General features: G+C 51.9%; 3 protein-coding genes across 6 annotated transcripts; 2 read left to right on the top strand and 1 right to left on the bottom strand.

The window, feature by feature from the left end:
* The first annotated feature begins 34 nt into the window (after positions 1-34).
* Positions 35-3,479, top strand: STK16 (serine/threonine kinase 16). Of its 4 annotated transcripts, none has more exons than XM_059928741.1 (8): positions 35-89; positions 453-642; positions 1,223-1,442; positions 1,693-1,826; positions 1,999-2,119; positions 2,245-2,340; positions 2,748-2,869; positions 2,983-3,479. In XM_059928741.1, the coding sequence occupies exons 2-8, from the start codon at positions 557-559 to the stop codon at positions 3,119-3,121; spliced, it is 918 nt and encodes a 305-aa protein (XP_059784724.1). In that variant the 5' UTR covers positions 35-89; positions 453-556; the 3' UTR covers positions 3,122-3,479. The 4 variants fall into 4 exon arrangements, with proteins under 4 accessions (XP_059784724.1, XP_059784725.1, XP_059784723.1 ...); XM_059928742.1 differs by lacking the exon at positions 35-89 and adding an exon at positions 111-158; XM_059928740.1 differs by lacking the exon at positions 35-89 and adding an exon at positions 162-247.
* A 1,455-nt stretch (positions 3,480-4,934) lies between these two features.
* On the bottom strand, positions 4,935-6,926 carry LOC132369238 (tubulin alpha-4A chain). Its single transcript, XM_059928739.1, has 3 exons — positions 6,686-6,926; positions 6,226-6,374; positions 4,935-5,979 (listed from the first exon to the last, which is right to left on the bottom strand). Exons 1-3 carry the CDS (start codon positions 6,864-6,866, stop codon positions 5,008-5,010), a joined length of 1,302 nt encoding a protein of 433 aa, XP_059784722.1. The 5' UTR covers positions 6,867-6,926; the 3' UTR covers positions 4,935-5,007.
* Positions 6,927-11,760: 4,834 nt separating this feature from the next.
* Positions 11,761-24,857, top strand: LOC132368821 (tubulin alpha-1D chain-like). The gene is made up of 4 exons (XM_059927543.1): positions 11,761-11,799; positions 22,423-22,645; positions 22,977-23,125; positions 23,874-24,857. Exons 1-4 carry the CDS (start codon positions 11,761-11,763, stop codon positions 24,855-24,857), a joined length of 1,395 nt encoding a protein of 464 aa, XP_059783526.1.
* The last annotated feature ends 232 nt before the right edge of the window (positions 24,858-25,089 follow it).

The following is a 25,089-nucleotide window of genomic DNA, read 5'->3' on the forward strand; positions in this document are numbered from 1 at the left end:
GCTAGGATACTGCGGGCCGTTACACAGGCGCGTACTGATGACGTAACCGCTGTTTCCGGTCCCTGGCGCTTCCCTCCAGCCAAAGCCAGGTGAGTGGGGAGTCCAGGCTGGCTCACCCTGGGCTCTGCGCGCCGAGACTGGGGTGGGCTCTGCAAGTGGTGGGTCCGGGCCTCGCACCTCCCCCCCGGAACCACCCCATGACCTGCCTTTGCGGCCCAATGGGCGTGGGAGTGGGAGCCGCCTAAAGGTGGGCCGGGGTTGGAGGAAGTGGCCTGGGAGTCGCCGCGGGGCCTGAGGCTTTTAGGCACCTGACCCCAGCCTTCTCGGAGCCGGCGTTGCCAGGGCCCGTTTTCTCTAGGTTCCGAGATCTGGGCCTGAGCGCTCCACTTTGCCACTTCAGGGGTCTTCTGGATTGTGCCCGGCCCGCGACCCTGCCGTTCCTTTCCTTTCAGCATGATCCGCTGGACCCCCAGCGACTTGCCTGAAAGAGACCACTCAACCTGGACGAACCTTTTGGCAGCCCCAGACCGTCCTTGAGGAGGATGACTGAGACACTATGGGCCACGCGCTTTGTGTCTGCTCTCGGGGAACTGTCATCATTGACAATAAGCGCTACCTCTTCATCCAGAAACTGGGGGAGGGGTGAGTATTTGGAAATCATTTAACTAGTCCCTAGGGTTATGGTGTTTGAAGGACAGCGGTCTGCACATGATAGGGGCACAAAAGTTTTATCCCTAGCCTCTGATTCACCTGACAGAGCCCAGCTACGTGGTGGTCAAGAAAGTGGATTGTGGAGCCAGGCTTCCTAGATTCACCATGTATGGCCTTGATAAGCCATAGTTTCATCTGCCTATTGGAGCTAATTATGATTTACTTGCAGGGCTGTGAGGACTAAACCAGATACTGCGTATCAAATGTCTCCCCTACGGCCTGGTTCATAGCACTTGATAAATGTTGACTATTATTTATTTAAGATTTATTGAGCATCTGTCATGTGCGGAGCCCTGCATTAAGATCATAGCACCTAAAAGGTGACTCTGTCCCTGGTCTTGAGCTCAAAGTGTAATAATCTTCAGACTTCTTTTTAGAGTCACACCTTGGGAGGGTTGCTACTAAATGGGAAAGACACCACCCCACCCCACCCTTCTCCCCAGGGAATTCCTCTGGGTCCAAGCAGTGTGGGAGATGACCATGGTCCTTCACTGACCCCTTTGGCCCACAGTGGGTTCAGCTATGTGGACCTAGTGGAGGGGTTACATGATGGACAGTTCTACGCCCTGAAGCGAATCCTGTGTCATGAGCAGCAGGACCGGGAGGAGGCCCAACGAGAAGCAGACATGCATCGCCTCTTCCATCACCCCAGCATCCTTCACCTTGTGGCTTATTGTCTGAGGGAACGAGGCACTAAACATGAGGCCTGGCTGCTGCTACCCTTCTTCAAGGTCAGAAAGTCTCCGGGCTATGGAGGGGGTTGCAACAGAGCCACCTGCCAAGGGCTGTGTGAGCAGTCAAGCACGTTGGGAAGCAGAGACCATGTTCTAGTTTGACTACTTCAGATTTGGGGTTTAAGGAACCCAGATGGGGCTGTGGGGTGTGTGGTGAAATGGTTGATAGGCTTTGACATAGGGAAGGACTCAGGCTCAAGGAGCAGAGGCTAAAAAAACAGAAACCGTGGGGAAACTTGTTTTGCAGAGAGGTACGCTATGGGACGAGATAGAAAAGCTGAAGGACAAAGGCAACTTCTTGACTGAAGAGCAAATCCTTCGGCTGCTGCTGAGTATCTGCAGAGGCCTTGAGGCTATTCATGCCAAGGGTTATGCCCACAGGTCAGTGGGAGGCTCCTGTGTACCTGCTGGGCAGAAAGGAAGAGCCTCATCAAGAGAAATGAGAGGTCTCTGCGCTCCTCCCAAGGAACAGCCCCCATGATTCTTTTGCCACCCCTAGGATTCCAGCCTTCCTGTCCAAGGATGCTCATGGTTCATTTCCACTTTCCTGCAGGGACCTGAAACCCACCAATATCTTGCTTGGAGATGAGGGGCAGCCAGTTTTAATGGACTTGGGTTCCATGAGTCAAGCATGCATCCACGTGGAGAGCTCCCGCCAGGCTCTGGCCCTCCAGGTAAGAGTCTCTAGGTTCCTTTGCCCACCTGTTCCCCATCCTCAGCCCCTTCTGGTACATGCCCCAATTTGGTCACATGACCATGACCTGTGCCCCACTTTTGAGCTCTGGGGCCACTGTTCCAGGACTGGGCAGCCCAGCGGTGCACCATCTCCTACCGGGCCCCGGAGCTCTTTTCCGTGCAGAGCCACTGTGTCATCGATGAGCGGACTGATGTCTGGGTGAGGAGCATGTGGGTGGGAATCTGGGTGGGGAGGAGTGCTGCTCTGTACCTACTGTGGAGTAGAGGAACAGGTCTTTGGTTTCTCGCGCATGGGGCCCCAGGAACCATGTATGTCCTCATCCCCCCTCGACTTTCTTCCTGGAAACTGTCACTGACACTACTCAGTTGCTCAGGAAGTGGTATAATCCCGCCCTTTGAACAGGGTGAGTACAGCTAACTGTCAGGGCTGAAGGAAGTGCCTAAGCACAGGGTGCAGAGGCCTCCAGCTAACTCGCAGTTTCTCTGGGCCCTGGTGGTGTCATGTGACTGAAGTCTGCATATTGTAGTTTCCTTTCACTACAGAATTAAGCGGAGCGATATCATCTCCATTGGTCCCCTTCCAGGGAATAACCAAGTTATGCTTAGTCCCTAGGCTGTGTGCTATATGCCATGATGTTTGGGGAAGGCCCTTATGACATGGTGTTCCAGAAGGGTGACAGTGTGGCCCTTGCTGTGCAGAACCAACTAAGCATCCCGCAGAGCCCCAGGTGAGCAATGAAGGGGGCAGCAAGCAGTTCAGACTCCTCCCAGCCATTTGCGGGGCTGGAGCTGTAGCATAGGGGATGGCTGCTCTCATCACCCTGCCCTCCTCCTTCTACAGGCATTCTTCAGCCTTGCGGCAGCTGCTGACCTTAATGATGACTGTGGACCCCCAGCAGCGCCCTCACATTCCTTTCCTCCTGAGTCAGTTGGAGGCACTGCAGCCCCCGGCTCAGAGCCAGCACACTACCCAAATCTGAACAAACCAGTGGCCATGTTGAGAAGGTGGCCCCTGTGCCTTGGGAAGAAGCTCCCATTCCTTAGTGGAATCTCCATCCCTTCTAACCAGGACAGCTCTCTTGTAGTTAGGGGCAGCTGGGGGGTGGGGACAGTCAGCTCAGTCTTCTGTCTCTGATTCTGCTCTCTTACGCCCAAGAGCAACAACTGGACTGGGGGCCTGACTGGGTAGCGGTGGGTGAGGGTGGGGAATGGGGAAAGGGGAACTGATAGAATCTGGTAAAGGCTCTGAGCAGGACTGCTGAGCTTACATCATGATCTGCCTCCAAATCTGGGAGCAGGAAAATGTATGAATAGAAGAATAAAGTGAAAGTAGCTTGGTGTGATCTTAGTTTCATTGTGCCTGGAGTGAGAGAAGAGGTGCAGGGGGCCAAAAGTCTGGTTGCCATTTCCAAGGGAGAGCCTGGAGAGAAGAGGGACTGGTGTTGCGTCAGGAATGGCGTGACTTCATCATTCCACGTACAGAGGCAGGTGTGTCTACCTTAGATCTGGCTGGTTGGTGGGGGGCAGTTCTTCTCCTAGCTTGTCTTATTCAAAAACTTCAAGATGCTCTGGTTTGAGCTGGCTTCTGTGCCAAGAACTGTGACCAGGGCCGCCTTAAGCACCCTCAACTCGCACTTTCATCTCTTCATTCCCAGGGCTGGGTAGCTTAGTCAGAGCAGCCCAGCTGGTTTTCCAGGCAAGGGCTTCTGGGTGGAGACACCTGAGGAGTCTCTGGGACAGCTACATAACTCGTCTCCAGCCTCTGCCTGGGGGAAGGGGAGTGGAGGTGGCAGCCATTTTGGCCCAGAATCTCTCCCAGATGGTTCTAGTTCACACATGGTTAATGATTAATGAGGCCAGTGTGGCGTGGCAGTATCCAGCTACCATTTCCTGCCTACGCTGCTGAGTAAACAGGGGCCCTGCCCTTGCTGGGCTTGAAACCTGTTCCCCCGGGAAGAGCACTGTGTCCCTGAATCACCAGGGAGGGGAGGCAAGGGCAGGGTTGGCATCTCCTCCTCCTGAGATTGAAGCTTCTTCCCCGCACTGTGCCCGCCCCCAACTGCTGACGTCAGTGTGGGTCCTGGGGTGCCTATTAGCAAAGTTGAAGTTTTCCCCAGGGCCCTGGCAGGAGGCTCCCACCAGCTAGCACAGAGGCTGAGGCCAGAAAGAAAGCACAAACAGAGGGGAAATGACCTGACTTTTAATGGCACAACCCTAGGCCCCAGCAAAGCAGCAAGACCAACAGTAAGCTTTGGAAAGCTGCTAGGAGGTGCAGTGACACAAACAACTCTAGGAGATCGCCCTTGTTCCCTCCCATCCCCCAAGCTTATGACTAGGCTCCATGCCCAGGAACTCTGGGCCAGCTCAGCCCCACTCCCAAGCCCTCATAACGCACAGAGGTACCTGGGCCAAGCTTGCTTCCAGAGTCAGTGAATGCAGAGCAGCAGGAAGAATAGGGTAGCCGTCTAACTCTCAAATACAGAAACTGCTGGGCTTAAACTCCTACTTGGAAAGGAAGTGAAGCCTCAGATCCTTTAACAGCTCATGGCTGGACAGACAGGTCCAAGATTTGGTCCTCGTCTCCCCCCTATCCTGGGCACCTCTAGGATCATACACGGGGTCATGTTTCCTGGGCCTGGCAAGGAAGGTCTTTCTTTCCTAGCCTGAAGGTCTCACTTTCAGCCATGGAAGGGAAAAAGTCATGAGCAGCACATAGTGAGGGCAGCAGCAGAAGCAGCAGCAGCACAAAAGGGGAAGGCAGCAGAAGCTTAATCACTCACAGAGGGGACAAGAAACCGTGCAAGGAGACTGTTTATTTCGAAAGGATTTTGCAATAAACATAGTGAGTGGACTCCAGGCAGCTGTTCTATTCTTCTCCCTCATCCTCGTCCTCGTAGGAGTCGATGCCTACTTCCTCATAATCCTTCTCCAGGGCAGCCATATCCTCCCGGGCCTCGGAGAACTCACCCTCCTCCATGCCCTCGCCCACGTACCAGTGCACAAATGCCCTCTTGGCATACATCAGGTCGAACTTGTGGTCCAGGCGGGCCCAGGCCTCAGCGATGGCGGTCGTGTTGCTCAGCATGCACACGGCACGCTGCACCTTGGCCAGATCACCCCCGGGCACCACAGTGGGGGGCTGGTAGTTGATGCCAACCTTGAAGCCCGTGGGGCACCAGTCCACGAACTGAATACTGCGCTTGGTCTTGATGGCAGCGATGGCGGCGTTGACATCCTTGGGCACCACGTCTCCACGGTACAGCAGGCAGCAGGCCATGTACTTGCCGTGACGGGGATCACACTTCACCATCTGGTTGGCAGGCTCGAAGCAGGCATTGGTGATCTCTGCCACCGACAGCTGCTCGTGGTAGGCTTTCTCTGCAGAGATGACTGGCGCATAGGTGGCCAGGGGGAAGTGGATGCGAGGGTAGGGCACCAGGTTGGTCTGGAACTCTGTCAGGTCCACGTTGAGGGCCCCGTCGAAGCGCAGGGAGGCCGTGATGGAGGAGACGATTTGGCTGATGAGGCGGTTGAGGTTGGTGTAAGTCGGGCGCTCGATGTCTAGGTTGCGGCGGCAGATGTCATAGATGGCTTCATTGTCCACCATGAAGGCACAGTCTGAGTGCTCCAGGGTGGTGTGGGTGGTCAGGATGGAGTTATAGGGCTCCACCACGGCTGTGGACACCTGCGGGGCTGGGTAGATGGAGAACTCCAGCTTGGATTTCTTGCCATAGTCAACAGAGAGCCGCTCCATCAGGAGTGAGGTGAAGCCAGAGCCAGTGCCCCCTCCAAAGCTGTGGAACACCAGGAAGCCCTGAAGTCCTGTGCACTGATCAGACTGAAAGGCAAGAAAGTAAAGAGCAATGTGGGCAGGGAAGGGGCCTGAGGAACTCTTACCTTCTGGCTTCACAGAAGCCTAAAATTTCTCAGGAGTCAAGGCAAAGACTAATGAGTATCCCATAGCTGCAGCATGCTCTGGGGCATGTACAATTAGAGATGACCCCATGAAATGGATCTGGGAAAAAATGTTTCTGACCATTAGCATCCTCTCAAACGCTCCCTTCCTTCCATCCCAAGTTCTCACCAGCTTGCGGATCCGGTCCAGTACCGGGTCAATGATTTCCTTGCCAATGGTATAGTGACCACGAGCGTAGTTGTTAGCGGCATCCTCTTTCCCAGTAATGAGCTGCTCGGGGTGGAAGAGCTGTCGGTATGGGCCATTTCGGATCTCATCTGGAAGGGCATAAACCACATCATTAGGGCAGAAACCACAAGGCTGTGCTCAGCACGTACCTCCCTCCCCCAGCCTGGTAACTGTGGTCAGATGTATGGAAGAGCTCATCCTTCTGCCACCCTGAGATACCAGTGTGTGAGGGAAACCCAGACCTGCTGCCCAGGCCAGCCTGCAATCAGCTTGCCTTCTTTAGCTTCCAGCAGGGCAAGGGGTTTTTAGGGCCAGGAAAGCCAGGTCTACACACCCTCTGTCCAGAGAGAAGCTTAGAGTCACTTTCCATCCCCTCAATTCCACCCTCTCTTCCTCTCACCGATTACGGTGGGCTCCAGATCCACAAAAACTGCCCGGGGCACATGCTTTCCAGCGCCGGTTTCACAGAAGAAGGTGGTGAAGGAGTCGTCCCCTCCACCAATGGTCTTGTCACTGGGCATCTGCCCATCTGGCTGAATCCCATGTTCCAGACAGTAGAGCTCCCAGCAGGCATTGCCCATCTGAACACCTGCCTGCCCCACATGGACTGAGATGCATTCACGCTGAAGGATAAAGAGAGGGGACATGGCATAAGCTCCGCATACATAAGTCTTTACCTCATGAGCCTCTCTCCCACCCTGTCACCTACCAGTTAGGATCACTCAGTTGGCAAAAGTGGAGGCTTGGGGCTGGGCAGAGGTCAAAGAGGCTGGCAGCCTGCCCAGGCTCCCCTGCATAGGACTTTCCAACTGGAGGCACCCAGTAGGACAGGCCAGTCCCTCAGCCTACTTCTCCATGGGGACCTTGTCAAGTAAGAGCTGTGGCTCCACATGACCCTGCCACATTCATAGGACACTCAGGGAGGACGGAGAGGGCAAGTGCGTATGAGACAGGCAGACACTGCAGTAACTGAGACAAGGACAAGCGATTTTTCAGCTGTTCCCAATCCCTACTCTCACAAATCAGCTTCTCAAGAGCCTGAGGAGGGACAGAAGGTTTTCCAGAGCTATGAATTTATAGCTAGAGGTCCCCTGCTTGATTAGTTCTTTGCTCTGAGGATGGAACAACTAGAATTTCATATCACCCTCTCCCCATTTCATTCTTGCGGGCTGCAGAGGTGTCTCAGCCTTCCAGCCAGGCATCAACTGACCACGCTGGCCAGCAGGATGCCCTCCCTCCACCGCCTTTCAAGCCCGTCTGGCTGCGCTCGTCACCTCCACCCCCACACCCTGGGTGTCTTCACCACCTTCGTCCACTGCGGAGCCCTCACCGAGACCGCAGAGAGCGAAAGACGGCAGGCGCAGGCAATACGGGTTGTGGGTACTGGGGCACTCGCTGCCCTAGGCTCATCCCTGCCAGTGTGAAATTAACCTCTGAAGAGCCAAAGTGGTGCCACGCAGGGCCGGCGCAGCCTCCCTTTTCGACACCGAAATGGCGGGGTGACGGTTTCCAAATACCCAGAAAAGGAAGCGGAACCTGCGGTGAGGCCCTAGAGGTAACCGCCTTGCCCTGGGCAAGGTGAGCGCCACCCTGCACCCTCGCCCTGCATTCGCCCCCCCTTCTAGATTCTTTCCAGTTACATCCCGGCGGAAAGCGAGGATTGGATTTCGGTCCCGGTCCCTGGGCTATAAATACCACCCCCCTACACACACCTCTTTCCCCTCCCCCCAACCTGGCCCCGGCCGCGCTCTCGCTCAGCGCCAGCTGTCTCTGCCTTTCCCTGCACCCTGATTCCGGTTGGAGAGAATCCGGCTCGCCTGACTAGGCTGAACCCCATTCTCGCCACCCCTCCAGGATCAGAAGAGGGGTGCTGAGTCACAGGGGGCTGTGGGTAGGAGGGATACACACACAGTCGGAGCAAAGGGGGATGCTGCACCAAGTAATCTGACCCCCTCCACCTTCTTGCGCCAAGCACGTGTTTGGTCAGCTCCGGGGACCGGGAAGTGAAGCGGAGGCTAGGGGTGGAGGTCAGCCGAGCGGCTCTCCCTCGCCGGCGGAGAGGACTGGGTACGGGACCGCGTGACTCCCCTCAGGAGAATTAGGGCACAAATGCTTCGTGGAGCAGGAGGGGATTCCAGGAGGACTCCTCTCTGCTCGTGAAGAATCCCACCCCACTCCACTCCCTTCCCCAGCCTCCGAAAGTGGACAACGTGGCTCAGCCAAAGTCACCGGGAGGGGGTGGGGTGGGGGAAATGCACACCCCCCCCACCCCCCACCCCCGCCAACTCCTCGAGACCAGGAACTTCGGATGGAGGGCTCCGAGCATCCCGGGAGGGAGGCTCCCCGAAGAAGAGGGGCAATTAAGGGATGGGCGAGATGCCGGCGGGGCCGCACTCACCATGGTGAGTCCAGGCGGTGGGTCTCACGTAGAGTCCGGGTGACGGGTCTCAGTGAGAACTGCGCTAGCTGCAGTGCCGCACCGCTCTTATACGCGGGGGGCGGGCCCACGCGCTCCGACCGCCCACTAGGAGCTGGGCAGCCAAGAGGCCACGCCCCCCCAAAGGTAGGCGGCCCGGAGGGGTGGGGCCAGGGCGAGTCCCCTCCCCCTGGCTTGCCTCTGTCCCTCACCTGTCCCGCGTGGGTTAGGAGTAGCGACCGGAGCTTTAACCGTTCGCTCCGGGTTTTGAGCCGACACACAAAGCTTCCGAGCTCCGCTGTTGGGACGCAGGGTGCAGTGCCAGGACGAGTCTCGCCTGTACCTGCGTCATGGGGGTGCCTGTGGCTCAGGTGTTCTGACTTAGGCCGCGTGCTGTAGAGGCTGTTTTTCCGAAGTGGCTGTAGCCAGCCTTCGCCCGTGCCCTCCCCGACCCGCCTCCCTGGAGGCTCCGGCCGACTGCCTGGCTCTGGCCTGTCCCCCAGGAACCCCTTGCAGCCGCAAGCGGCCTGCTGGTCCCCGGCCGGGACGGCTGGCCTTCGCCAACGCCCGTGGGCGGCTGAGGACCAGGAGCTGCACAGCCTGAGCCCCAGGTTGCCGATCCCTTAGGCTGCTCCGCAGAGCCGAGCCCCACAGTCTGTCTGCGAGGGCCGACGCCCGGAATCTCCTGTGGCTCGCCGGCTACCCGCCGGTCAGTGGCCCCGTCATCAGCGCCGTCACTATTAGCTGGCCCTCGCCATCGTCACCTGCCCGTTTTCCTGCTGCCAGAACCGCCTGAGCTCTGGACCGAAGCCCTCAGTACCTGGATTCGCATCTTGACTGCCCTATGTGACCTTGGGCAAGTGACTTAACCTCACTGAGTCCTTGGCATTTTCACCGGTGAAAGGAGACAATAATTCCACCCCCAGAAAGCATTGTTGTGAGGTATCATAACGCTTGTTGACTCCAAAGAGGAAAAAAGAAAATGGAGATTCCGATATCATGGCTGATTTTGACTTCCCCACCCTCTTCTGTCCCTAAGCCATAGGCAGGATCTGCGACCTGCATCTCAATGCCCTCAGAGCTCAGGTGGAGGTCTCAGCTGAAGCTATTCCTTCTTTTTACGTTTCATTTCCATTTCTTGCAAGAATGGGCTTTTCAATCTACTTCTGCTTTCCCTTGCATGCCTTACATTTTCTAGCTGTCTCCCTTCACTGGGGAAATCATCAGAAGTGCCCTATGTGCCTATTGGCACGTCATTAAGAAACCTGTCTCCTAGGCTAGTCACTTAGAAAGGATTCACCTGCCTCTCCTATCATAGTGTTTCCTAGGGCCAGGGCTGCCTGACAAAACAACACAGGAGGATAAAATAACTAGCAATGGCAACTTTCTACCAACAAAATAGCTAATTGACGCCTTACTTAGGCAAGGCATGGAAAGGAATACAGTGATATATGACAAGGTCTCTTTTCCCAGTAGACTAACCATATGGTTGGGAGAACAAGACTCATTCATAAAAAAGAAAACTGGCAAGGGCATACAATGAGGCTGCTTTGGGAAATGGGGTCATGGTCTCTACAGAGCAAGGGGCCTTGGTGAACACACGGCCTCTTGCAGACCTTCCCTGGCTCTCTTTTTTCCTTGTCCACCCCAACCCCAGCAGAATGAATATTTTAAGAGGATTGCGCTATCTTAGGCAAAATCCAAAACCTATTTGCCCTTCAGGTTCAGCTTCTTTCTTTGTAAAACTGGGATAATAACTTCGGATTGTGAGGACCAGATGAACTGAGGGATGTGTACATACACAGCAAAGCACCGTGTATGCAGTTGTCTGGACTCTTAGAGCATTTTATTCATTTATTTTAGTGTGTGTAGCACATCACACTGCAGTTATTCTTGTACATGTCCATCTTATTAGATAGCGACCTTGTTGAAGGTAAGGATTGTGTCTTATTCACTTTTGTGTCCGTAGCTCCTAGTATGCCGCTTAGCATGTGGTAAGGATTTGCTAAGTGTGTGTCAGGTGAATTTTTTCACTACAGAGATGGGACTAAAATTAAGGTGAAACTCTAAGAAGTCAGAAGTTTCAAATTAGCAGCCTGGAGGCCAAATTCCCCCACAGTGTTAACCCCCATAGCGTTTAGAATATGAAAAAAATCAGGAATTGTCTTTGGGGCATCCCCAAAGACCACCCCTATGTTAGGAGACTTGCCAGACGGACTCACAGGACTCAGCATAAACTTGTACTCACAGCTAAGGTTTATTACAGTGATGTAGGAACAATACACAACTGGATAATAAGGGGAAAAGACACAAGCGGAGTCTGAAGGAATCTATGCCCTCTCCCTCCCATAAGGGCTCACACAGTGTACTCTTCCTCCAAAATGAAAATGGGACAACGTTTCCTTGCAGTGCTTCTGCCCAAGAAAGCCCGTTAGAGACTCAGCACCCAAGGTTTTTAGTGGGGGCTGGTCGCATAGGCACCTCTGCCTTGCACTTACCAAAATTCCAGACTCTTTAGAAGAAAAGCAGGTGTTCAGCATAAATCATATCATTTACACACACCATCTAGGCACAACAAACCATCCTTATCAGTTAGCTGTTGACTGGGTGCACTCTAAGAGCCAAATTCCCAGATGCCAGCCAAGGGCCAACCTCGCGAGCAGGCCTTTCTAAGTCTCAGTTCTGCTATGTTAACTCTTTTCTGCATGATCGTGTAAAAATCCAGATTTCTAGCTTATCTTGAAAAGAATTGGAAGATATGGCTATTCAAGGCCTGCATTCCCATTTAGCAATTGTGATAGGCAGAACAGCTCCCCACCGAGATGTCCACATCCTAATCCCTGGAATCTGTGACTATGTTACCTTACATGGCAAAAGACTCTGTGGATGTGATTAGGGTAAAGGTCTTGAGATGGGAGACTATTCTGGATTTCCTGGGTGGGCCCAATGTAATCACAAGGGTCCTTATAAATGGAAGAGGGAGGCAGGAGAGTCAGAGTCAGGGAAGGAGAGGTCAGAAGCAGAGGTCAGAGTGATGGCTTCCAAGATGAAAGGAGGCCATGGTAAGGAATGTGGGCAGCCTCCAGAAGATTGAAAAGGCAAGGAACATATTCTCCTCTAGAGTCTTTAGAAGGAAGACAGTCATGCCAACACCTTGAGTTTATCCCTAAACAGGTTTCCAATTCCAGTGTGCGGGGCGGGGGGCTTCCCCACACACCACCAAGCAGTTCTCAGACACCAGCAGGGTGTTGAAGAATACAACTCAATTCTCCCACTTTCTGCCTGGAGATAGCATCAGATTCCCCGATTAAGGGTTTGGTCCTACAAGACTGTCACCCACTCCCCACTTCAGAGGCCAGTCGCTAGCCCAGGTTGTTGCCTGTGCTTCTGACCCACCAGCTACAAATTGGAAGTTCCAACAGCCCCCGCCAACTCAGGATACCAATCACAAGTCCAGGTTGTTACCTGTCTTTCTGACTGACCGGCTGTAAATTAGAGGTTACCATTACTTCTTCCTTGGGTTCAATTAATTTGCTAGAGAGGCTCACAGAGTTCAGAGAAACATTCTACCTACTAGATCACTGGTTTATTATAAACGGATATAAGCCAGGAGCAGCCACATGGAAGAGATGCAGAGGGCAAGGTACGGGGAAAGGGCATGAGCTTCCACAGCGCCAGGAGCGCCACTCTCCCAGCACCTCCATGTGTTCACCATCCTGGAAGGTTTCCAAACCCCATCCTTTTGAGTTTGGATGGAGGCTTCATTACATAAGCACGACTGATTAAATCATTGACCATTGGTAATTGAACTCAATCTCCAGCTGCCCGCCACTCCCGGGAGGTCAGAAGCGGGTGGTGGGACTGAAATTTCTAACCCTCTAATCACTCAGTTGGCTCCACTGGCAAGCAGCCCCTCTCCTTAGGTGGGTCCAAAAGTCACCTCATTAACATAACAAAAGACACCTTGATCACTCTCGACACTTAGGGAATTCTCAGGGTTTTGGGAGCTGTGAGCTGGGAGGAGTAGAGAAAGACCAAATAATATATAAGAAATATATTTTGGTCATCTGAGTAACCATATATATTTTTTTCTTATAAATCATAATACTGCAATCCCTATAAGACCTATTTTGGACTTCTGACCTCCAGAACTGTGAGATAATAAATTTGCGTTGTTTTAAGCTATTAAGTTTGTAGCCATGTCTTACAGCCTCCATAGGAAACCAATAGGCAACAAATGCAGCTGGGTGGCGGCTACTCTCTTAGGATGGGCACCAAGCTGCTCCAGTTCAGGCAGCCCTCATCACTCTGTGTCTCCCTGACACAGAAGACCAGTACCTGTTGCCATTTAACATCATATGCTCAACCCACATCACACATTTACATTACTCTGGCCCCTGTAGCAAGGAGTTCACAACCACTGAGCAGGCCTCCTGGCAGGAAAAATGGAGCAGACAAGGTTTCAGGGAGACATGCCCAAGGCGTGTTAGTGGAACATAGATTCTGCTTCTGATTGTGCATGCGTGTTTGAGTGCGCACGCTCATGTGTGTATGTGCATGGCTGTGAGCATGTATGTATCTTCTCAGGGTATATACAGATCCCCTGAATTAGGGCCATAAACTCCGGGTAGGTGTGCAGGTAACAGTCCATATTACCAGATGGAAAACTCTTAGACATTCACATACATGTACAGAATCTAGGAAGACGATGCCAGGCACTTCTTCACTCTTCCTCATGATGCATTGCTTAGTCCATTTACCCTACATGGATGTCCATTCTCTCTTTGGATCGCTCTCCCTCTTCACCATGACCATTGTTATCTGTGTCTTTTCTAACTCCTTCTCAGAGTCTCACCACAACCTTGGAGCAGTGCAGCAAGGTCATCAAAGTTTAAAATGTCTCCATTGATTCCATCTGGGAGAGGTGGAGCTGAGCCTTGGTGCACATCCTTCCATTTTTTCCGATGGGGCATCTACCAGCTGTCCTCCTCCTCACAGAACCATCTTTCCAAAGGAATATCTCCATGTCTTCTCTCCTTCTTGCTGTCCACGCAGACCTGGTTCACACGCTCCACTTAGATGTTCTTGCCAAGGTCTCTAGTGACCTCCATCTTGCCAAAGCCAAAGGTCACGTCTCTCTCTTCATCGTTCTCAGCCTCTCAGCAGTATTTGACATAGCTTATCCTTCCCTTATAGTGTTTCGTAGTTGAAGCACTTCCTTCTTGGCTTCGATGACACCTCCCCTCCTGGTTTCTGTCCTGGCCACTCCTTTTTGGTGGTCTTTGATTGTTTACCTCTAAAGGGTATTCCCCATAGCTCAGTCCCAGGCTCTCCATGTGCTTTTCTCCCTGAAGGAGCAATCGTTGAAGGTGGGTGATGAGTATATGGGGTTTTATTATGTTATCTCTACTTTGGGGTATATTTTTTAATGTCCTTAATAAAAAGTGATTGTAACATATCTAGGGTTACTCAAAAAAGAATAACTAGAGTATATACATTGCCAAACTGAAGTGCAAGAATAGAACAAAAAGAAAGACATATCACCTATATGCTGCTGGCTCTCAAATGTATACCTCCATTTTGGACCTCTCCTCTAAACTTCAGATTCACATGACTATTTGCCTTCTTGACATCATACCTTGAAAGCACATTAGACATCTCAACATAACACATTCAAAGTAGAGCTCTCAGTATACTACCCTCATCCCACTCCCTGCCAAACCTGCTTCTATCCTAGGCGTCCGAGTCTGAGTCAACAACATCACCTTCCACCCAAGTGCTTAGGTAAAAACCTAGGATCATCCTGCATTCCTCTTTCCCGCTCTCCTTCCCCTCTTTTATTAGTGAGAATGTTTTAGCTTCAAATAATGGAAAGCCTAACTACCAGCAGCTTAAACAATGGGTATATTTATTACCCACAAGAAATCTTGAGTATAGGGCGGTTCCAGGGTTGATTCAGTGATGTCACCAATAAGTCCGGTATTTCCAGCTTTCTGCTCTGGCATCCTCAATGGGCTGGCGAAATCTTCTCTCCTAATCACAGGATGGCCGCAGCAGCTCCAAGTATTATGCCCTCATATGACACCATCCTAAGGCGGGAAAGGGGGTTGGTTTCCTCCCACATCTCTTTTTATCAGGGAGAAAAACCTTTCCTTAAGTCACCCTAGCAGACTTTCCCTTATATCTCCCTGGCCCTGGGCCTAAACTAGTCACTGGAAGGAGGGAATGGAACTACTATGAATGGTTTGGACTAACCTATACTTAGCCCTAGGTCTAGGGAAAGGCCATCTTCCATGACCAAGTGGAAGGGTGAATAATTACACAAAATTAGGACCATGCCAGCAAAGAAGAAGTGGAGGCAGGGGTCAGGCGAGGCCGTTGGTGAGGTCTGCACACCCCAGATTAGCATGTCCTATCACTTTACTTCAAACCCAGCTACTTCCCCCATCCCCACTCTAGTCCAAGCCACCAGCCCCTCATTTCTGGATGTCTGCCATAGCCTCCTAACCAGCTTCCTTCTCCTACTCTTGAACTCCTATAATGCATTCTCCACATAGCAGCTGCAATAATCTCTCTAAAACAAAACACAAAGTAGGCAATGAGGCTTGCTTAAAACCCTCCCATTACACTTGTAATAAAAGCCATTCTCCTTGCCAGGCCCCTTTACCTCTGTGACCTCATCTTGCATAGCCCCCTCCCTCCCTCCCTCAGTTTCCTTATATACACCAGGCTTGCTCCTTTGCACTTGCTATTCTCTCTGCCTGGACCACTACAATCCAGATCTTGGTGTGGCCATCTCCTTATCGCTCAGTTCAAATATCACCTTCTTAGAGAGTGGCTTCTTCTCAATAGTAGCCCCCCACCTCTTTCTGGGCCATTATCCTGTTTTGTTTTCTTCACGTGTTCATTGCTATCTGAAATTCTCTTGTTTGTTTAGTTATTATGTCTTCCACAAAAATATAAATTCCTTAAAAGCACAGACTCTTGGGGTTTCCCTGGTGGTGCAGTGGTTAAGAATCCGCCTGCCAATGCAGGGGACACAGGTTTGAGCCCTGATCCGGGAAGATCCCACATGCCACGGAGCAACTAAGCCCGTGAGCCACAACTACTGAGCCCGTGTGCCTCAACTAATGAAGCCCACGCACCTAGAGCCCGTGCTCCACAACAAGAGAAGCCACCACAATGAGAAGCCTGAGCACCACAATGAAGAGTAGCCCCCACTCGCCGCAACTAGAGAAAGCCTGCGCGCAGCAACGAAGACCCAACACAGCCAAAAATGATAAATAAATAAATAAATAAATAAATTAATTAATTAAATAATTTTTTTAAAAAAAGCACAAGACTCTTTTTGCTACCACTGTATCTCTGGCATCTGGAACAGACTCTTTTTGCTACCACTGTATCTCTGGCATCTGGAACAGTGCTTGGCACATAGCAGACACTCAATAAATATTTGTTGAAGGAATGAAGAGCATTGATTACCTCTCATTTTATAACTTAGATACATTAACATACTCTCAAAAAATCTCAGTCTCTTTACTCTGTTTTACAAAAGACCCCTCCCCCTGCCTGCCTTTAGGATAATTTTCTTTCCAGAATTAGTGTTGTCTAGGTTGTCTCTGAGATGCCCAACTTCAAAGACCAGTTGGGAGAAGTTGGAGTGCTAGCAGGAGACTTTTGGGCCCAGTGGGCCCCAAATCCATTCATCTGGATAATAATTCCTGAGGTCTATGGCTTCATGGATCAACCCAGGGTAGACTGGGCTTCCTTACCTTTGAAGTGTTGGTTGGCTGTGTCTTCTCTCCAGGGATCTTGGCCTCTTAGTTTCAGGTAGGAGAGAGAAGACTTCAGTCCATAGCCAAAACCAGAGTTAACCATCTTAATATTCTGGGTTGCACCCTTGTATGCTGTGGTGAGAAGGGCTCTGGAAAAAGCCACAACCTCAGGAAAACTCTCTCACCATTTGCCACATTGACTGAAAATTCACATTAGCATCTTCTTCCTGGATAGGGTTGCTAGAAAAAATTCTTTTATTTGCTAAATCTAGCATTCCTATTCCTGGTCACGGTGCTGGCTGGAAGTGTGACTGGAGAGAGGTAATGTGGTTTCCAGGCAGCATTAGGGTCCATTTGAGGTTAGTGGTCATGCATTTGAAGTCAGATCAGTCAGTATGGTTCTGGGTTTTTCTACAGCCACTGTTTAGCTGGGTCAGTGCAGGCACAGAACTGGTGAAGAAATGGATTTAACCAGGGTTGTGGTTTAGTCAAACGAGGAAACTGAAGCTAGACGGAGGTGAGGGAGTTGAGGGATATGCAAGGGAGTGATGACAATTGACCATAGAATTTTTTTTTTTTTTTTTTTTTTTGGCTGCATTGGGTCTTCGTTGCTGCGCATGGGCTTTTTCTCTAGTTGCGACGAGCGGGGGCTACTCCTCGTTGCGGTGCGCGGGCTTCTCATTGTTGTGGCTTCTCTTGTTGCAGAGCATGGGCTCTAGGCATGTGGGCTTCAATAGTTGTGGCACACGGGCTCAGCAGTTGTGGCTCGCGGGCTCTAGAGTGCAGGCTCAGTAGCTGTGGCGCACAGGCTTAGTTGCTCCGCGGCATGTGGGAATCTTCCCAGACCAGGGCTCGAACCCGTGTCCCCTGCATTGGCAGGCGGATTCTTTTTTTTTTTTTTTTTTTTTAAATTATTTGCTTTATTTTTAAAATTTTATTTATTTATTTATTTATTTATGGCTGTGTTGGGTCTTCGTTTCTGTGCGAGGGCTTTCTCTAGTTGCGGCAAGCGGGGGCCACTCTTCATCGCGGTGCACGGGCCTCTCACTATCGCAGCCTCTCTTGTTGCGGAGCACAGGCTCCAGACGCGCAGGCTCAGCAATTGTGGCTCACGGGCCCAGTCGCTCCGCGGCACGTGGGATCCTCCCAGACCAGGGCTCGAACCCGTGTCTCCTGCATTGGCAGGCAGATTCTCAACCACTGCGCCACCAGGGAAGCCCGGCAGGCGGATTCTTAACCACTGCATCATGAGGGAAGCCCCATAGAATTTAGGATGGGAAGAAAGAAAATAAAAACGCAGCAGGGGAGCTTCCCACACGCCGCAGAGCAGCTAAGCCTGTGCACCACAACTACTGAGCCTGCGCTCTAGAGCCCACGAGCCAAAACTACTGAAGCCCGCGTACCTAGAGCCCATGCTCCACAACAAGAGAAGCCACTGCAATGAGAAGCCCACGCACCGCAACGAAGTGTAGCCCCCACTCGCCGCAAGTAGAGAAAGCCTGCGAGCAGCAACGAAGACCCAATGCAGCCAAAAATAAAATAAATAAAAATAAATAAATTTATTAAAAAAAAAAAAAACGCAGCAGGGGGATGAGGGACATCGAAAACTCTGCCATGTGGAAAGGGGAGAGTCACTGAGCCTGAGTCCCAGAAGAATCTTAATTCCACCACTAATTAACTCCCACGTGACCTTGGGCAAAACGCAAGAGGCTGCAATTTCCTTTTCTTCCTCTGGGAGTGGAGGCCTCACCTTGCCTACCTCACAAAGTTGTTGAGGGACTCAAAGGAGATAAGGGGTGAAGCTGCCTTAAGAACTACAGAGCAGGATACAAATGTGAGAGAGTAACATTTTTATCTCCTAATTTTGCCCAAGGCCATATGGTGACTCCTTCTGTGGGGAAATAAGGCCAGGCTGGAACAGCAAAGACTTGGATTGGAATAGGGAGAGACACTTTGGAATAGCCCTGAAGATGCTCAGCATCTTGCTTTGCCTGTGGAGAACAGCAGCAATTCTGGACTAAACATGTAAGAAAGTTTATCATCTTGCTTAATCTCACAATACTACCTCTCCCCATTCTGCAGATGAGAAAACTGAGGCAAAGGAAGTTAAGTGCTAGAGACAGGGCTAACCTGAGCTCTAGTTCCCTCTGTTCTGTGATATTCTGAGTTTCCACCCAGAAGGCCCTGAGTTGACCTCTTGCCCTAGGACTCATCATTTCTGGTCCACTGCAGACTTTTCTTAGCCCCGCCTACTCCTCTTCCAATCCTGACCAACCTTGGGGGTGAGGGCGGTGCTGGAGCTCAGGCGGCTTGACTTCTAAATCCCCTCTCACCTGTGAGGGCCAGGCTGCACCACCAGGAAATGGAGTTGTGTGACTGAGCAACAGACACCGTGTACCCAGCGACCTGCATACCTGTGTGGGGCTACCAGCAGGTCCCTCCTCTGCCTGCCCACCTTGCTCCCTTGCTTAGGCCCAGGCCCAGCGCCTGCCGGCTGCACGGTAACCACGTCAACAGGCCTGCCTCTTGGGGCCGTTTCTAACAACGTTCCCGCCCCCCCATCTCCCCGAGAGCAGACCAGAGAGGATAAGGAGGCCAGCAGCTGTGGGTCCATCACAGACCTGTCCCTGCCTTCCATCTTGCAGCAGACAGACAGACAGATGACCCCAGCCAGCCCCTAGCCAGGCAGCATGGTAAGCAGAGGTGGGGCTGAGCATGCAAATGAGGGTCCCACGGTCCGGGTGTTCATGGGGTTACAGCGTGTGGGCAGGTCAGGTGGGGGAGAGGGAGAGAAGCTTCCAGATGTGAGTGCAGCCCCCCAGATGTGCTGGTATGTTCAGGGAATAGAGAGGGACAGGCCATGGTAACTAGGACATGGTCTGAATCTGAGGGGCTGCTGAAGGGCTCTGAATTTAGGGGTAGGGAGAGTGGGGTAACCAGGACAGGGGCAGAAAGTGCAGGCACTTTCCTACAAACCTTGGGCCCCTGCTGGCCTCTGGTCCCACCTCCCGGCTGTAAGGACACATCCTCATAGTCCTGTCCTTCTGCTGTGCCTTGGTCTGACCCCTCACTTCAGCTACATACCAGTGGGGAGAGGGAGGGTGCTGTGTATGGGGCTCATTTGATATCTTTTACCCGGCTCCCCGACAGGCAGGATAGAAGGGCAGTTAGGAATGTGGTTGGACCCAGACTGTCCCCTCTCTGAATATTCCTGGTTTTGCTGGTGACTTTGAGCAAGTAGTGTGACCTCTCTGAGAGTCAGTAAAATAGGATAATAAAAACACCTACCTAAGCGGGTTGTTGTGAAGATTAAAGGAGATAGTGTATGTGAAGCGCTAAGCACAGTGCCTGGCACCTAATTAATGCTTAATATACAGAACTAAACAACCTAATGACAAAGCCTGCTGAGTTTGAGATTATACTATTTTCACCGGCAAGAAAAGGGAATGGGAGCAGCTGAGGTGGGGTTTGAGGCCAAGTCTGTGTGATTCCAGGGACTGAGTTCTTTGCCCAAACCCAGAGTGAGGGGCGTCGTTTCCAGCGACTCTGGCATACCCCAGGTCAGACACACCTTGCGTGGGCCAGCAGCTGTGGGAGCCAGGACAGGGTCTGGCTTTGTGCACAGAGCCTGGGCAGGCTCTGAGGTGCAGCAGCGGGTGCTGGCCCTGCCAGCCAGGTGATTGGTGAGCTGAGTCAGCCCTCCCTCCTGGACCTGGGGATTTCTGGAGTCCTTTGTCCCTAAATCCCTCCCAGCTTAATTCATTACTTCCTCTTACTATGACCCCCGGGGTTGGGGGATGGGGAATTGGTAAGGGGGTCCAACAGGTATGGTACACCCTGCTCTGTGTCGTCCAATGAGCCAGGCAACTTACACGCATTCTTTCATCTGCAGAGTGATTCTAGGAGGGGCTCTTGTTATCGCCCCACTTCACCAGGGGAAGACGCCCACAGAGAGGCAAGTGGGGGAGTAATGGGGCTGGGATACAGATGGTCTATGTATTAATTCCAGTCATCTAAAAATCATAAAAAGTCAAGGCCCTTGTGTCATATTTACAAAGTCAGAGAAGTGTAAAATTTATGGATAAAGCATCCTCATTAAAAAATTATGAAATATTTCAGACATGCGAAAAGGTATAAAGAATAATATAATGAACACCTGCTGCCCAGCTTAAGAATAGAATCCTTCTCCGAATGCATTCACCTCCCTCCTCTAACATTATTCCAAATTGGGTGCTAATATTTTCCCTTGCTTTCTTTATTTCTGTAATACATTCCAAGAATATACAGCAAATATAAAAATTTATCTCTAAATGATGCATACAAGTTAAAGATTTATATAAATGGTATTGTATTATGATTCTTCTTAATTTGCTTTTTTTCTATTAAGAACTTTGGGAGGTAAGATTCTTTTTTTAAATAATTAATTAATTAATTAATTTTATTTTTGGCTGTGTTGGGTCTTTGTTGCTGTGCACGGGCTTTCTCTAGTTGCAGTGAGCGGGGGCTACTCTTTGTTGCGGTGCACGGGCTTCTCATTGTCATGGCTTCTCTTGTTGTGGAGCACGGGCTCTAGGCGTGCAGGCTTCAGTAGTTGTGGCACGTGGGCTCAGTAGTTGTGGCTCGCAGGCTCTAGAGCTCAGGCTCAGTAGTTGTGGCTCACGGGCTTAGTTGCTCCGCAGCATGTGGGATCTTCCCTGGCCAGGGCTCGAACCCGTGTCCCTTGCATTGGCAGGCAGATTCTTAACCACTGCACCACCAGGGAAGCCCAAGATTCTTTCTTGTATTCATCCACGTCCACTTCTGAATCATTCTTTATTCATTTTCTCCTGTTGAAGGACATTTAATTGGCTTCCGTCGCTGTGGTACTGTGACTGTTCTTGCACCTGTTTTCTTGTGTACCTATGTGAGAATCTCTCTAGAGCAAGAGCATCTTCAGCTTTCCTAGATGTTGCCAGATCACCCTCCGAAAAAGATGCACCACTTTGGGCTTCTAGCAGCAGTGTGAGAATTCTCATTTCTCTACATCCTCCACATGATTAAGCCTTAAAGCTTGGGGAAATTTGATGGATGTGTGTGCTCGTTTTGTTGTTAAGGTCTGCCGTAAATACTTCTCAAGCAGGAAGAAACATTCTGGGATCCTACTTACCACACTGTCACATATCTGTTATCGTATGAAACGCTCCCTTCCCCAGACAGAGAGTTTCTTAAGCGCAGGGACTGGGTATTAGGTGTCATGTATCCCCAGTCTCCGCCCAGTGTCAGGCAGATAATGGAGGCTCAATACATGATGAAGCAAGAGGGTCAAGTCTTTTTGACGCTCATGGGGCTCCCCAGGAAGGGCAATGACCTTTCTCTTTTTCTAGGACCAAGCAGGTTACCCCAGTCCTGCTTCAGGGGCCAAGAACTCTTTGACCAGCCTTGAGTCATGTGAGGAAGAACTTTCTTCCCAGCCCCTCATCACTCCAGAACCACACACACCCAAGAGGAAAGAACAGCACACACACATCCATTCCAGGCCCACTTTCCCCTTCCTTGCTGGCATTTCTAGCCGTAACACGAATCCAGAGTTCTTTCTGCTTTTCTAAACCTCATCCTTGTCCCTGATCCCTGAAAGCTCACTTGGATCTTGTTTTCCTTACTAATGGCCCCTAATTTCTTTCTGGACATGGGTGGGTTGCCTATCATGCTCTGTCAGACTCATCTGAGCCCCTCAGTGTTCCTCAAGATGCTTAGTCACTGAGCAAAGACTCTATAATCTTAGAACTGGTCACATCTTCTGCTTCCCCTGAGGGTTTTGCCCCCCGCCACTGCCCCCCACCCACGGGACGCGGGGCACGGAGAGCAGAGTCCAGGAACTCTTGCTCTCAGCCAGAGAACCACTCAAGGAAGGAAGGCAGGAATCGTGTCCAGGCATGATACGCTTCTCTCTGCCCTTTGTCCACTCAGCGTGAGTGTATCTCAGTCCACGTGGGGCAGGCTGGAGTGCAGACTGGCAATGCCTGCTGGGAGCTCTGCTGCTTGGAACATGGGATCCAACCAGATGGGCAGATGCCCAGCGACAAGACAATCGGGGGAGGGGATGACTCCTTCAACACCTTCTTTAGTGAAACTGGGGCTGGAAAACATGTGCCCCGGGTGGTGTTTGTGGATCTGGAGCCCACTGTGATCGGTGAGTGATGACCAGCCCCTGCCACGGCCTTGTCCCAGGTACCACAGCAAGTCCTTCTCCATAATTGGAGAGCACTGGTTTGTCGTTCCCAGTTGCTGCAGCGAATCAGAACTCCAGCTCTGCTGTCACTCAGCTCCAGAGTCTCAAGGTCACTCCACATCCCTTTCCTTTTCGTTGAAGTACACTTAAAGTCAAGGGCAATAACAGCAGCCTGAATGGGACTCCTCTAGGGTAGAACTTCGGGCCTGGTGACCCCACCCCTTCTGGGTACCCTGGGGCTCCAGGAGCCAGGCTGCAAGGGGAGGGGGACCGAAAATTCTGCCCATTGCAGATGAGGTTGGGACGGGCACGTACCGCCGGCTCTTCCATCCAGAGCAGCTCTTCACCGGCAAGGAAGATGCTGCCAATAACTATGCCCGTGGCCACTGCACCATCGGAAAGGAGCTCATCGACCCGGTGCTGGACCGGATTCGGAAGCTGGTGAGAGAAGAGCTGAGGGCTGGGGAGGGGGGAATCTGGATTCCTGTTGTGAAGTGGTCTGGAGACCAGATGGGGGAAGGGCAGCCTCCGTCCTTGGGAGAATCTCCTGGACAAGAATTAAACACACAGGATCAGGACTAGTGAGGAGGGGAGGCAGAGTGTGGGCTCCAGCCTGGAGCTGGGTGTCCCTTTTATCTGCCATAGTAAGTGGCCCGATGCTGGGCAGAGTGGCTGCGAGTTGATAGGCTGCCTGGCCAAGATATGAGCACCCATAAACAGTCCCAGAATGTCACCTTGTATTGTAGGTATGTGGGCAGAAGGCCCTGTGAAAAACAGAGATCCAAACAATACCAGCTCAAGGCTCTCTGATCAACTTCAGCCTCCAGCAAGGACGGGGATCAGGTTCCTGGGTTGTTAATCTCAGGAAGGAAGTCCTCCAGAAACATCTGGTTAGATCAGGGGGCACGGGTAGGAAGCCGGGTGGAGTGGGCAAGTTATGATGACAAAAATGACCATGGCACAAGAGTCAAGAGAGCTGTCTGTGGAAGGCTTCAGGAGGTTTGAGAGAGGAAGAGAGACAAGGAGGAGAGAGTGGGACCTCCTTATCAGGGTCTATTTTGTGCCCTTGGAAAGGCCTTCCAAGGATTTTATGAAACTTTTGGGGAAATCTCAAACAGCACATGCTGGTTCTTTGCTGTTGGCCAGCTGTGCTTCACATCCCATGTTTCTCTTCGCCTTCACTTTCTAGGCTGACCAGTGCACAGGACTCCAAGGATTCCTCATCTTCCACGGCTTTGGAGGGGGCACTGGCTCTGGCTTCACCTCACTCCTGATGGAGCGGCTCTCTGTTGACTATGGCAAGAAATCCAAGCTGGAGTTCTCCATCTACCCAGCCCCGCAGGTGTCCACAGCCGTGGTGGAGCCCTATAACTCCATCCTGACCACCCACACCACCCTGGAGCACTCAGACTGTGCCTTCATGGCGGACAATGAAGCCATCTATGACATCTGCCGCCGCAACCTAGACATCGAGCGCCCGACTTACACCAACCTCAACCGCCTCATCAGCCAAATCGTCTCCTCCATCACAGCCTCCCTGTGCTTCGACGGGGCCCTCAACGTGGACCTGACAGAGTTCCAGACCAACCTGGTGCCCTACCCTCACATCCACTTCCCCCTGGCCACCTATGCGCCAGTCATCTCTGCAGAGAAAGCCTACCACGAGCAGCTGTCGGTGGCAGAGATCACCAATGCCTGCTTCGAGCCTGCCAACCAGATGGTGAAGTGTGATCCCCGTCACGGCAAGTACATGGCCTGCTGCCTGCTGTACCGTGGAGACGTGGTGCCCAAGGATGTCAACGCCGCCATCGCTGCCATCAAGACCAAGCGCAGTATTCAGTTCGTGGACTGGTGCCCCACGGGCTTCAAGGTTGGCATCAACTACCAGCCCCCCACTGTGGTGCCCGGGGGTGATCTGGCCAAGGTGCAGCGTGCCGTGTGCATGCTGAGCAACACGACCGCCATCGCTGAGGCCTGGGCCCGCCTGGACCACAAGTTCGACCTGATGTATGCCAAGAGGGCATTTGTGCACTGGTACGTGGGCGAGGGCATGGAGGAGGGTGAGTTCTCCGAGGCCTGGGAGGATATGGTTGCCCTGGGGAAGGATTACGAGGAGGTGGGCACGGAGAGTGTGGAGGGGGAGGGAGAAGAGGAGGAGGGGGATGAATACTAGGGGAATCCTTCGTGTCTGTCCTAAATAAAGTGCTATGGCCTTATTGTCTCACAAATGCCTTTTCCTCTTGGGAAAAACCATGGGGGTGGGGGGCTTTTCCTTCATAAGAGATAGGAAGGCTGGTATCTTAGCCTGGGTTCCCCAGAAAGCAGATCTGACTTCAGATTTCATTAATGAGTGCAATTCCAGGGAGCAGAATGGGGGCCGAGGTGGGTAAAGCAGAGAAGGAGGG

Source organism: Balaenoptera ricei, chromosome 7, assembly GCF_028023285.1.
Source record: "Balaenoptera ricei isolate mBalRic1 chromosome 7, mBalRic1.hap2, whole genome shotgun sequence".
Lineage (NCBI taxonomy): Eukaryota > Metazoa > Chordata > Mammalia > Artiodactyla > Balaenopteridae > Balaenoptera > Balaenoptera ricei.

What these genes read in the sequence shown, in the direction of transcription:
- STK16 (XM_059928741.1), top strand. Translation starts at nt 557, where the DNA reads ATGGGCCACGCGCTTTGTGTCTGCTCTCGGGGAACTGTCATCATTGAC. An exon ending in TGCTGCTACCCTTCTTCAAG is followed by an intron (nt 1,443 to 1,692) that starts GTCAGAAAGTCT and finishes CTTGTTTTGCAG; the next exon opens with AGAGGTACGCTATGGGACGA. An exon ending in ATGAGCGGACTGATGTCTGG is followed by an intron (nt 2,341 to 2,747) that starts GTGAGGAGCATG and finishes AGTTATGCTTAG; the next exon opens with TCCCTAGGCTGTGTGCTATA.
- LOC132369238 (XM_059928739.1), bottom strand. Translation starts at nt 6,866, where the DNA reads ATGGGCAATGCCTGCTGGGAGCTCTACTGTCTGGAACATGGGATTCAG. An exon ending in TCTGGAGCCCACCGTAATCG is followed by an intron (nt 6,375 to 6,685) that starts GTGAGAGGAAGA and finishes ATGCCCTTCCAG; the next exon opens with ATGAGATCCGAAATGGCCCA. An exon ending in TGGACCGGATCCGCAAGCTG is followed by an intron (nt 5,980 to 6,225) that starts GTGAGAACTTGG and finishes CTTGCCTTTCAG; the next exon opens with TCTGATCAGTGCACAGGACT.
- LOC132368821 (XM_059927543.1), top strand. Translation starts at nt 11,761, where the DNA reads ATGGTAAGGAATGTGGGCAGCCTCCAGAAGATTGAAAAG. An exon ending in TCTGGAGCCCACTGTGATCG is followed by an intron (nt 22,646 to 22,976) that starts GTGAGTGATGAC and finishes TGCCCATTGCAG; the next exon opens with ATGAGGTTGGGACGGGCACG. An exon ending in TGGACCGGATTCGGAAGCTG is followed by an intron (nt 23,126 to 23,873) that starts GTGAGAGAAGAG and finishes TTCACTTTCTAG; the next exon opens with GCTGACCAGTGCACAGGACT.